The 12,760-nt window shown below is 36.7% G+C and overlaps 1 protein-coding gene across 1 annotated transcript in view; it reads left to right on the forward strand.

The window, feature by feature from the left end:
• LOC110458567 (epidermal growth factor receptor-like) overlaps nt 1-12,445 on the forward strand; it is a 23,085-nt gene extending 10,640 nt beyond the window's left edge. The window contains exons 2-13 of the mRNA XM_021510326.1: nt 1,273-1,373; nt 1,829-1,937; nt 5,326-5,577; nt 6,065-6,163; nt 6,975-7,061; nt 8,821-8,910; nt 9,421-9,516; nt 9,983-10,078; nt 10,174-10,269; nt 10,561-10,669; nt 11,452-11,486; nt 11,665-12,445. Of these exons, the coding sequence (XP_021366001.1) occupies nt 1,299-1,373; nt 1,829-1,937; nt 5,326-5,577; nt 6,065-6,163; nt 6,975-7,061; nt 8,821-8,910; nt 9,421-9,516; nt 9,983-10,078; nt 10,174-10,269; nt 10,561-10,669; nt 11,452-11,486; nt 11,665-11,759 (1,239 nt within the window). The 5' untranslated portion in view covers nt 1,273-1,298 and the 3' untranslated portion in view covers nt 11,760-12,445. The remainder of the gene's footprint in view (nt 1-1,272; nt 1,374-1,828; nt 1,938-5,325; nt 5,578-6,064; nt 6,164-6,974; nt 7,062-8,820; nt 8,911-9,420; nt 9,517-9,982; nt 10,079-10,173; nt 10,270-10,560; nt 10,670-11,451; nt 11,487-11,664) is intronic.
• Nucleotides 12,446-12,760: the final 315 nt, after the last annotated feature.

Genomic DNA, 12,760 nt, shown 5'->3' on the forward strand with positions numbered 1-12,760 from the left:
TGTGTGTGTGTGTGTGTGTGTGTGTGCGATATACAACGGCCAGTATGCCAGGAACAGGGTCAAATCTACATCCTCTTAAAACTGCTTAAATACTAATCTAATTTCAGACAGCATTCACAAGTCAGACCACTTTGTATGTAAGTCATGTGACCGCATTTTACACCTGACGGAAATTTGAAGGATGATATTTCTATTTATGTAAACGGTGTATAACAATGTAACAACTAGTAATAACTAGTGATATCATCCTGTTTTAATCAAGGTTGCCTGTAAGGACTTCAATCGGTTACGGGCGGGTGGTGGGGGACATGGGTCGGATGGATCTTGGAAATAAAGAAAATAAACTGAAACTGGGGGGGGGGGGGGGGGTGTGGGAGTGAGTAAAAAAAAAAAAAAAAAGGGAGGGGGGGGGGGGGGGAAGGATAAGGGTTGGCTTTTTAACGACGTTATGAAGATTTTGCCTGACTGTAAAATGTATTTTGACTGACGGGCTGGTTTCGACGACGTCGACGATTTTATAGGTTGTTTTAGGCCTAAAAAGACAATAAAATAAAGTTGTTCAATAAGTATTAATCATAGATAAGCATTAATAATAGTATTTCTTTCCTGCCAAAGTTATTGATGATGGCTGCCATTTTTCAAATCTTGAATAATTTTGGCGGGAAAAAGTACATCATATCAGCATGTTATCTCTCGCCAGCTTTTCCAACAGGGTTTCTATTTCAAATATATATAACACACCAAATACTTTCTTTATTGAAGTTGTATGTAAAGGTGGGATAATCTAAAAGTAAAATACAAACAGGGGATATAGTTTTATCCAAACAGTTAAATTTGAATAAAACGCACATTTGCTTTTCATGTCATCTTATTTCACAATCATTTTCTTCAGAGGGAAATTTCTCTCCCTTAAAAGATATGAATTCCTTGAAGAGGGGTATTATTTTTAAAGGACAAGTTGCAAATAAATAAAAAAAATTCAATGAAAGCAATGAGATTGAATTATTCGTACAGTGCATGCGTACAGTGTTCTCCACTCAAATGTTCCCGTCGCATATCAATATATCAATTTCGACCATCAAATTAGGCTGGCTAGCAACAGTATTGCAGCTCTGTACTATACTGTCCTTCTAGGATATACTGACCCTCACACAGAATTGGTTCTGTTCTCCTGTGAGGACTTTGATGTATTCCTTGACACTTTCATTGCTTAGAGACAAGTCACCAAAATACCCCGACAAAAGATCAAACTTTTTTATTTTATTTTTGTAGAAAACTCCTCATTTGGAAAAACTGCTATGCAGAGCAGTCTGTATTCAGTTTCAAGTAATTGGACCGCAGATAAAGTTGTAGACGGTTGTTTAAAGCAAAACATTGGGTCCGATTNGAGGGGTATTATTTTTAAAGGACAAGTTGCAAATAAATAAAAAAAAAACAATGAAAGCAATGAGATTGGATTATTCGTACAGTGCATGCGTACAGTGTTCTCCACTCAAATGTTCCCGTCGCATATCAATATATCAATTTCGACCATCAAATTAGGCTGGCTAGCAACAGTATTGCAGCTCTGTACTATACTGTCCTTCTAGGATATACTGACCCTCACACAGAATTGGTTCTGTTCTCCTGTGAGGACTTTGATGTATTCCTTGACACTTTCATTGCTTAGAGACAAGTCACCAAAATACCCCGACAAAAGATCAAACTTTTTTATTTTATTTTTGTAGAAAACTCCTCATTTAGAAAAACTGCTATGCAGAGCAGTCTGTTTTCAGTTTCAAGTAATTGGACCGCAGATAAAGTTGTAGACGGGTGTTTAAAGCAAAACATTGGGTCCGATTGTTGTACACACACAGCATGGAATCGAAACAAAGCCTTGTGGCAGGTGGATCTAGGAAAACTCAGTACCATCAGTTACATCACAATATACAACCGGGGTAAGTCGACAGCATAACAACAAAATATAAAACATACTGTCAGCAGACTTTCAATAATCATAATTCGAATGTCCAGAAGCGCGAATCTGTGTTTCTAAAAGAGCAAAGGCAGTAAGGATAAAGGGATTTCTGGTTCTGTATAGTTTAAATCAACATTTAATGAAGCTAATTTATCATTTACAACACAAGTATTCAATATCGTGTATAAGATTTAGTGAATATTTACCTACATCACATGCAGTACGACGATAGTCTGATGTAGCAAATAGATAAACGAGAATATTTTATTATCCATTAGTTTCACTTAATAACACTAAGAATGTTTCATTGAGCTTTTCATAAATTGTATACCTTCAGTTGAATGTTGAAATAACTTGTTCCAGTTTTGGCTTGTACATATAATTGTTTCCAAAATAATACTAATGTTATCAAGTTCTTTTAGCTACACATTGCTATAATTATTTTAATTGGTATAAACCCAAATAAAGTCATTTTAGATAATATTTCAATTTCCATAATGCAGTCTTGGAATGCAATCAAGGTGATAAGCAACAATGTAAATGTTTTGTTTAATCGAAAAATGTTCTTTAATCTTGTTTGAGGTATTTGCTTTGCTTTTGAAGTGTTATGATAATTTTGACTAGATGTGATAGGAGTATATTTTTATTATATCAATGTGATACACCAGGCTCATACTTTTTAATTTAAATGCTACCACGTTTGCAATATAACGACACTTTTCATTGATTAATAACCATGTATAATTGTACAATAGACCATGCACGTGCATTAATTATTTTCCAATCGACGAAACCTTCGTTGCAAACTTAAACATGCGAGCCGCGGGAATGGTTTCCTATGTCGAATGAGGGTACATACATATATTTTGGTATGTATTTGCAGATTTGCTCGCGGACAAACAACCTCGTTTCTGTTCAGCAGCTAGAACATGTCAAGTTCACGATCAGATTATTCCGCCGAACTTACCGCGAAAATAATAGCGATTGTGTTTGTTAATCTGTTAAAGGGACATCACAGTGAAGTGTGTTTTTTCTTCTTTCAAATACTACATTAACATATCAAGTGAGTCTCCTTATGGAAAATAACAATCGGATTTGGCTGATATATGTTCATAAAAATGAATAATTTTAAGCTAATCATCGTGATTTTTACCTGTCTGACCAACGTTTTGTTCAGAGAATTACCTCTACTAGAGCATGCGCATAGCACACCATTTCATTGTGGACAAAATGACTGGCCGTGGGAAGCACGGATCGTTACCGCGTCAGCTACGAAGCGCAAAATTGCCAAATGATTACTGCAGGTGGGAAGTATTGAAAGGAGAAAATAATTGCCCTATAAGCTAGTACGGTGCATTTATAATTACGGAGAGCCGGTTAAAGCTGAAATGAAATCGACAAAAATGCTGTTTATGTTATGAATAAATATCTCAAACTATTAACCTCGCTATTAATTTTGTCTGAGTTGGAACACAGATGAACTTTTTTTGTTATGTTTATAGGCATGTATCGGAGAGAGTTTCCGTTTTGTATTTATATACAGTAGTTTATGTGAAAGGAAGGGACAAGTGAGTGGATATAGTTGGATTTTGCTATGAGGCCCTCCAAGGGATAACTGTTGTGATGGCCACGGCGTATTCTGTTCGCTCCTCTGTCGGTACTCGGGGTCAAATGAGATACGTGCGCTATTAGATTTACATAATTCATAATATTTCCGGGTTCAGTAAAATTATATGATTTAATTATATTGCTGAATGCAAGATTTAAATATGTCAAAATGACGATTCAGGACGAATAACTGAGGAAGGAGAACCTTCTTATAGTAAATAGAATCGCATAACAAAAATATTTTTTAAATCGTAATGTTTCAGCAGTTCATGTGTTCTCATGATGTTGACTTAGAATGTATGATCATGCAACAACTTTTTCTTTATAAATAATTAAATTTCAAATTTCGGAATACGATTATATTTTCTCGGTCACCTTGTTTATCATAGTCGTATTGAAACTAAGGTAGACACGACAAAGACTATCATTACATTTTGCTTGGTAGAAAAGACAGAATCAACAGATGTTTGTTGGAAAAATAATCAGCTCGGGTGCAAGCGCCGTTCGTTAATTAATTTTACCGACATATTCTCACCCTCGTCATATGTAGAGTATTTCCTTAAATATCGAATAGTTTAGACTATTGTTCAGTGTCTTCGTGGTAACGTTCCTCAAGCCTACGACGGTTATAACTTTTCGCAAGTGATCGAAAAATGTGCACAATTAAATCCACTCAAGCTGAAAGTATTTTAAAACTACAGATCATTATTATTATCCATGAATGGTCAGCGTTAACTACACCATCAACATCCCGATGTATCTTAATGTAGTCCTCCACTACTTATGACTCTAGTGAACAATACCTACATAATTATATTGTTATAATTCCAAATTAGACTTTGTACTGGTTTCAACTTCTGAGATTTGTGAAAAGTAGCACATGTGACACAAAAAAATATAATGTTAATATTAGAATGTAATATTTTTCCGAATCCCCATTTTCAGTAAGCCATTGTCCCATTACATAAACCAAACTGACCGTAAACAACTTTGCTAGATTTACTGTTTATCATTCTTTTTATTATTATTAACTTTGTCACATTGTTTATTATTATTAGTATTATATTTTTTGAAAATAAAGAAGTTTGAAAAACAGTAGATCATTTACATAAGTGACACGTTGGTTCTATCGTCTGATGTATCGACGATATCAATCGCACAAAGCTCAAACTGACAAGGTCTCGTGTCGGTCTGCACACAGCAATGGAAATAGTGGCGATAAAGGGAATTAATTTAGATGTTTCAACACTAAAATGTATGAACAGAAGTAGATCGGCTTACACTCATATTTACGAATTTCAACGAACATGACTAACTCCTGCATGACAACACTAGTCAAACGCCGCAAATAACAAGCCAAGACTACCAACAACCAAACCCCGAGGGACGCGGGGTAGACATAAATAAAGGAAGGTTCCCACCACGACCTCCAAATGAAAGTTCTTTTATATTATATATCCGTGATTGATCCACGAAGCAAAAGACGTGACGAGTCTATCTAATGCATTTTCCGTCATAATAAACACGGCTTTGTCAACAAGCCTTTCCGTACTCCCTAATCATCCCCAAGTCCTTCTAGCGATTCATCTAAGTTATAGCTCCTTCGAAAATTAAACCACTGCCTCTTCCATGTTTTTCTGAACAAGGTCGCTCAAGCCAAATTAGGCGGTCGTTGGTAAAGTTTCACGTGAATGGGTTGATACTTGCATGAACTTTTGGAAAAGTCCAGATTCAGTCCCTTTTTGACTTGTTGTATTTAGATGAAGGCGTCCAGTTCCCAAGAAGATTGGCAGGTTATCAACTGTATTTGTCCAACACCTCTGACTGGTCACAAGGAATTCTCTGTTACGAAGACAAGAGTAACAATTGGACTGAAGTAGAGATGGTTGTTACCCATCGGTGCCCGTATGTAGCCAAATTTGTGACCATCTACAATTATAGAAATGATCCGGCGCGACATGACTGGTATGAGGATAACGCTGTGTTGGAGCTTTGTGAGGTACAAGTGTTTGGTAAGTAGAGTTTTCAGTAACGCTGGCCATGTCTAATGATTACACTTTCATTTTCGCCTTTTAAGATTAAGGATGTTTGTGAACCAAGTATAGCAGATGGGCTAATTTACCGAAGTTGGAAACACATGGGTTATATGAGAACACTTAACGATGCCGATAGAATGGAAAAACATGAGTCGAATATATTTCGTAACCAACTCATTTTCAAGACATTTATCCGATAGGAAAAATAACAAGGAGAGAACTGTCCATTTTTTATTTATATCATGTATCATAATAATAATATCTACATATAAGACACAGTACAATGACGGCAGGCAGTTTATCTACAACTTTCACATCAACATACACTTGTGTATATAGTACACGTTTTGACTCGTGCCCTGTGTGGGCCATGTATATGTACTCATTAAACATGTCTTCCTATAAAAACCTGCAAACCATCTTGCTAACAAATCAAAACCGATTATTTGATTCTGTCTTGTAGGCTGCCCAATACGGAAATATGGAAATGGTAATTGTAACCAAACTTGCTCGGATAAATGTTATGGGGGCAACTGCGACGCTTCAACTGGCTCATGTTTTTGTAAGTTTAATTGGATATTTCATGTAACATTGATTAACTATTTATAGATGTAGCCATATGTTGTGTAGGACACACTTCCTCTTCCGGGACATTTCTTTCACGTTTTGATGTTTTTGTGAGTGTCATGGCATCCTGACGTCTTTTGGTGTCTCCTCGCTTTATATCTGACCTTTCGTATTGACTGGAAGCCTGGTATGCTGACAGTGCTGTATTTTGTTTCTTAAATTGTGTCAAAAAACAGCTTCATCGATAATTTAAAATTTGGAATATAAAAATCATATTCAAAGCCATGTTTATTATTCATACATATTATTTTTATTTGACAGTCTCCCCGTTTCCTACCACCCACATCACCATCCCACCTCACTAACCTCTGTTTTTGCATGACATAAGGAAATGCAGCACTTTTATTTCTTTGTACGTGCGTCATCACGACCGTTAGCATGTTGTCCGGCCCGGCCCATAAATTCTGGTCGTCTAAAGATATCGTTAAGAAACTTTATATTTTTTTTGTCGCAGCTACTTTCTGTCTCGTTGCTTTCCGTTTCCTATAGGTCAATTTCATGGTGCGGGGTCAAAGTTAAAATGATGTTTGCATAGGGTGTAGCATCTGATCAACTCGAAATTGCGTTATGCAACTTTATAATAATTTATCTTCGTGATGTACAAAGTAAATGTATTTTTGTACTATTGATGTCTTGTCCCTTACAGAGAAGTCACATTCCACTTTCTTTTTTTTTTCATCAAATATTAAATAATTTTATGTATGATTTCTTATAAAATTAAGAATAATAACAACACCAATTATTAGATTGCCTACCTGGAAAGTGGAGCCACACCTGTGATCAAGATTGTTCCTCAGGCTGTGAAGGTTGTATTCAAAACGGATCCTGTACAGGTAAATATTCATTTCATTTCAGTAATAATTACCATAACTTTAGTATGCATATACAATACCTACACCCATCTTTGTAGCCCAAAAACAAAAGATTCAAATATCCCTACCTCCCTACCGTGACGTAACCTCTATCTCGATGACAGAGCCACGGAGTGATCTCCCTTCCTCTTCCTTTTATGGCGCCTGCTGCATGCTGACGCACGGAGCTTGCTCCAATTCAAAACATTGTTTTGTCGGTTTGGTTTGAGTGTCAACTCATATTTTTGCGCAGTTTGTGTGCCTTATACCCATCTGCCTTTATTGATATAACTAATTGTTGTTGAAAATTATTTTTGTGCCTTTTACGGCCGGTTATTTTACTCCACGTGTGCCGGTGGTGTGCCACGGTCCGCCATTATCGTGGGTTAATTTCCGACCTCTGTTTATTTCGGTGACGGTTGTTTGTTTCGGCAAACGTTATTTATTTTAACCGTTTTCTGATTTATATTACGGGTGAAATTCTTTCTACGTTGCGTACTTTGTACTATCGTATTTTATCCTTATTTTCCCGTTTTATCTGCTTGTAAATTTTTTGTTTACGTTCGCTTTGGAGGGTATGTCTCGGTCGGGACAGCGACGAGGTAGTGCTCATGGGTGTTCCCATTTCTTTGTGGAACGGGACCCTCATGATGCCTGTCCCAGGTGTCGTCCTTGCAGTGAGGTTTCGCCTTGTGAACTTTGTTCACAGTCAAAATCTCAGGGCAAGGACTTCATTGTTCCAAAGCTACCCTCAACTTACCGTAAGACAGATTCGTCTGTTTCTTCCGGTAAGCGAGGGAAGCAGAGAGGTAGGGGTCGTGCCACCAGCTCTCTGGGGTCTGGTGGTACTGTCTCTGTTCCTGTCTCGGGGGGTCTTGCTTCGGCAAGTCCCTCTCGTGAGCAGGGGGTGGCCCTTCCTGTCCAGGAACTCCCTGGAGTAGGGGAGGGGCAGCCTGACCCTGGCTTGGCACAGCCAAGGGTCGAATTGGCCGGGAACGCCCGTAAGCTTTCGCGCTTGCCTTCGGGTAGGGACTACCGGCCGCCGGTCACTGACTCTGTTAGTGATCCCGGCATTCCAGGTGGTGCGGTCGTTGGGGACAGTCTTGGTGCCGGGCCTGTTCTTTCGGGTTCAGGTCCTGGTGTGACAACAGACTTTCTTTCGGGATTGTCTGTGTCTACCGGGATTAGTGACGCGCAGCTCACTAATCCCGGCATCAAATTACAAATGTTCCACATAGTACTAGCTTAGTATATGTTGCGGGTCTTTCAGTCATTATTGAATCAAAAAAGTAAACGCTGATGTTTTCGATTCGTTATGCATTTAAAAAAAGAGACCATTCGGTATTGAAACGTTGCGACACGTTTAATACGTACATTGTTTGTGTATAAAGTCACTATTCCTTAAACAGTATATCAGAAATACCCAAACAATTTTTTGGTTTATAACAAAACATTTTGTTGATCGGTTCATACGCATTTTTTTATATGGTTGATATTATTGGATAAGAGTTTATGTTCGGATTTGTATTTTTCTGTGAATAGAAGATATCTTTAGCTGCACTTTTTATTGTTTACCTCACAATTAACGATTATTTTAAATAACTTTGCACTAATTTCCATTTCATACATCGATTTTGAGTCCCCTAAGAATTAAGGATGGAATGATTGGACAGAACTGGAGGAGAATGTTTCGATTATTTACAGAACATTTTAATGATAATAATGATGACACTACTTTTAGATTGCGTTTCTGGAAAGTGGGGCGATACCTGTGATCGAGACTGTTCTAAGAACTGCAACGACTGTTTTCAAAACAACGAATCATGCAAAGGTATAAACAGCTATGACCCATCTGTGACGAGTTTAAAGCTTTTTATTATATGCGATTATCAAGCTCGAATAAAGCATAATTAGCCAACAAAACATGTGTACTGATAGATATTTAGTAAAACTGGTATTATATCGATACATAATAAGTAGGTTTACGTATACATTATTTCTATAACTTTCTTCAGTGTTCTCTGTTTCAGTATATTATATTAATATTATGCAAATATTAGATGCAAATATGAAGACATCAAAATATCTTTGTTATTTGGTTGTCTGTCCAGCCGCCGGCCGATATAAAGTGCTACGGTTTATGTAGATACGACCTCAACAAGCTATGTAGTCTGTTATAGCGTGACTAAACCAAACAATCAGACAGACATATAGTCTGTAGCATAGACTTGTTATAGTCGACCTATAGTCTTTGTATCGTAATTACACCGTAAATGTAAACATGTATTATCATTCATGGCTACCCCTACAAACAGTTGATATTATTTCTGTTCCTTATTAGATTGTATTCGTGGAAAACATGGGAACTCATGCGAACTGTACTGTCCCACACACTGTGCAAACGACGCCTGTGATCGAGAGTTTGGATTATGTATCGGTAAGAACTGTTGTCGTCACGACTTCTTCATATCTTATGATAAAACTGTATTGATTTACGTTGCCTTGTTCTGTTCTAGTTGATGGTTTTCCTACACGATATTACGAATATAATGATGCAAAAAGCTATTTTGTCTTTCTAACGAAAATGATATATCGACATAAACAGAAAAGGTTTGTTCGTAAATATTGCCATTCCGATTTTTCTATGTGGACTTCAGATTTATTTTAATGACTTTTTTATTGAAATTCCACGTGGAAGAAAACCACCGCTCGAAATAGTACATCTTTTACTGAAATGATGAAATGATCCTGTTGTGATACGGCCATTTTTCAGAGAAGTACAACTGTTTATCACTACACAGGGAAACATAGATTTATCTTTCTCTTTATAAAGAGTGTGCGAACCTGTTCATTGTCGGAGAAGAATAGACCCTTCATATTCATTTATTATTTTTATATTTGAGATTGTAAGCCCGGTAAACGCGGTGAGACATGCGATCTGGATTGCCCAGCAAAGTGTAAAGACCTCTTGTGCGAGAAAACCACGGGATTTTGTTCAGGTATGACACCTTGTATACACCAGTTCTTATCAAGTAAGATCGCTTACCAGTCTCAATTTAATTATACAACTTATCGATATTCAATTTTTTTTAAGAATGTATGGACGGAATGTATGGTTATAAGTGCGAGAAGGCGTGCCCTGCTGAATGTGGCTCAAACAAATGTAGACGGTCTGACGGGACCTGTGAAGGTAGGAAAAACATTTATAACACACAATGTTCCTTTATTATTAAAGAAATAACCAAGAATTTAAATAAATCCAAGTATTGACCTGTTGTGTGTAATATCTCTTAATCAGCTAACACGTTTTATAATTAAACTTTTATCCTTTACATGTTTTGATTACTGGTAATTTACTTGTAAAATATAAATTGGACCTGTCATTTCCAAGCCGATATATATATTCGTCCTGATGTAGTGTGGTTCACAACAATAACATAATTTATATTTTATCATTGCGTTATTTATCCTCTAATTACAGACACAGACACGTGCACTCGTACAGATAACATAACAGTTGTAGCCGTCCTTGCTGCTGTCGCGGCACTCTGTTCGGTGACAGCTATCGCCTCCTTTGTCTATATGTTACGGTACGTCTGTCTAATTCGTTATCTGTCAGAACCTCTAAATTATACTTTGTTTATGTTCGGAGTTTAACTTCTTCGAAACAAGGAAGGGTGGCAAGGGAGACACCGCATGCAACAGAAAGTAGAAAGAAAATAATGATGGCAGGACAGATAGGAAACGAAAAGCTGAAGCGTATACATGTGTACGTTTGATGCATTAGTTTAAGAGTATATAGGGGCATAACAGTTGTCTCTGAGTCGTTGAAGGTGACCTTATAATAGCTAAATATAAACCAGACGTCCTGTGAACAAAGACAAACTACGATGTTCACTATAATGTGAAAGATCCTTGAATCATCTACACAAAAAGTTGTGTATTCATATCGAACATCTATTTTTTAAATGAACTTTATTTGTTTTACTACAGTAATGTAACAAGCTATCATCTTATATTAATCACTCTTGGTTTCCAAGATTGTAGCGCGGGGGGTCTGAATGTGGGAGGAAACCGAATAACCCGGAGGAAACCCACGTGGTCGGGCAAGTGACCCCATTCCTTTTCACGTCCGATCGGGGAATCGAACCCCGGCCACTTTGGTTAAAGGCGAATGCGTTAACCACTACGCAATCCGACCCTCCCGATTTTCTACAGCGATTTTAACGACATTTTAAAAGTAAATAGCAATTGCTACTAAAGAACTTCGACATAGATATGAACCGTAATTATCAATAGTGCATAAATATATACCGTATACAGAGAACAGGACTGTGACTTCTCGATAAGTTTGGTTTACATATTGTTGTAGGATAAGAGCCGCACTCAAGACAGAGCAAACCAAAGGTTTGTACAATTATATAAATTCAATATATTCGAAGCGATTAAATATTAAAGTTAAACAACTAGATAATATCCTGTGTACGGATACGTTATCATACAGATCAGTGTTGTGAAATTATAATTGACATTTACTTTTTGCCGTTTGTTACAGTCTTTTTTATTCTTAATGTTACACTTACAGCTACCGAAGAACATTATACAGGCATTGATATGGCAGGGAGAGATGACCTAAATGCATACTACGAAATGTCGTCTCCAAACGCGACCACCAATTGAGGCCGTTGTCATGTATTGTAATCTTGCTATTTCAATAGAAGGATACCATTTCATTACATTGTATTAAGTATTCTATTTTTATTCTACAGTTTTCATATGACATTGCTATCAACATCAGTTTCATGATATATATACATACGTAAAACGAATATACAAGATGTTTTGCTATACCGATGAAGACATGAAGAAATGATGTATACATGCATAGTATAATTTTGCATTAACCCTGTGGTTTGATATATTAATTTTGGTTATATACATATTTTACAATATTTGTATTTGAAAAAAAAACGTAATCATACAAGAAACATAATTGATTTTTCGCTAACAAACTAAATTGGCGATGAATGTAAGTTACATTAAAATTAAAAATTAGCATATGGACATTACAATATTCAACCAAAAAGGCAAGTACAGCACAGACATGTGTTGTTAAGGTTTTCTGGACTTACACCTGCTATGAAATTTCATCTGCTATTACCAACAAAACTAGAAGTTATTATATGACCATTTTGATGTCTAATTCCGAACCCGAGACCACTGCATCAATCTGAGGAACCGGAGGCCTGAGGGATGATATGGGAAGAGGATGGACACAGGATAGGATAAGGAAAATGTGATATTATTACAAAGTATGAAAAGGCAAAGCCTTAAAAGAGCGAAGCTGTTGTTGATCTCTGATATTTACTGATTCAGAATGAGATAATACTGCTTACAGAATGAGGTAAGATAAAATTTATTTAAAATCGGCTAGTCGAGGGAAAACAAAAAAACTGGGCTTTTATGTATATAATTTGAAGCTGTCTGTGTGTTACACGTTTGACCGTAAAAAAATAGCTATTCCGTTTACAGAAAGTTCGCATAACTAGAAGCGATATCATGATTTTCTTTCTACCCTCTCAAAATTTTCGAGTTTTCCTCGCCATTTTTTCGTGTGAATGCCCAGCCAACTACACTGCTAAGATCTTTAAAGTTGTAAATATTAGCTCAAAAATAAAAAC

This window comes from Mizuhopecten yessoensis, unplaced genomic scaffold (assembly GCF_002113885.1).
Source record: "Mizuhopecten yessoensis strain PY_sf001 unplaced genomic scaffold, ASM211388v2 scaffold1255, whole genome shotgun sequence".
NCBI classification, from domain to species: Eukaryota; Metazoa; Mollusca; class Bivalvia; order Pectinida; family Pectinidae; genus Mizuhopecten; species Mizuhopecten yessoensis.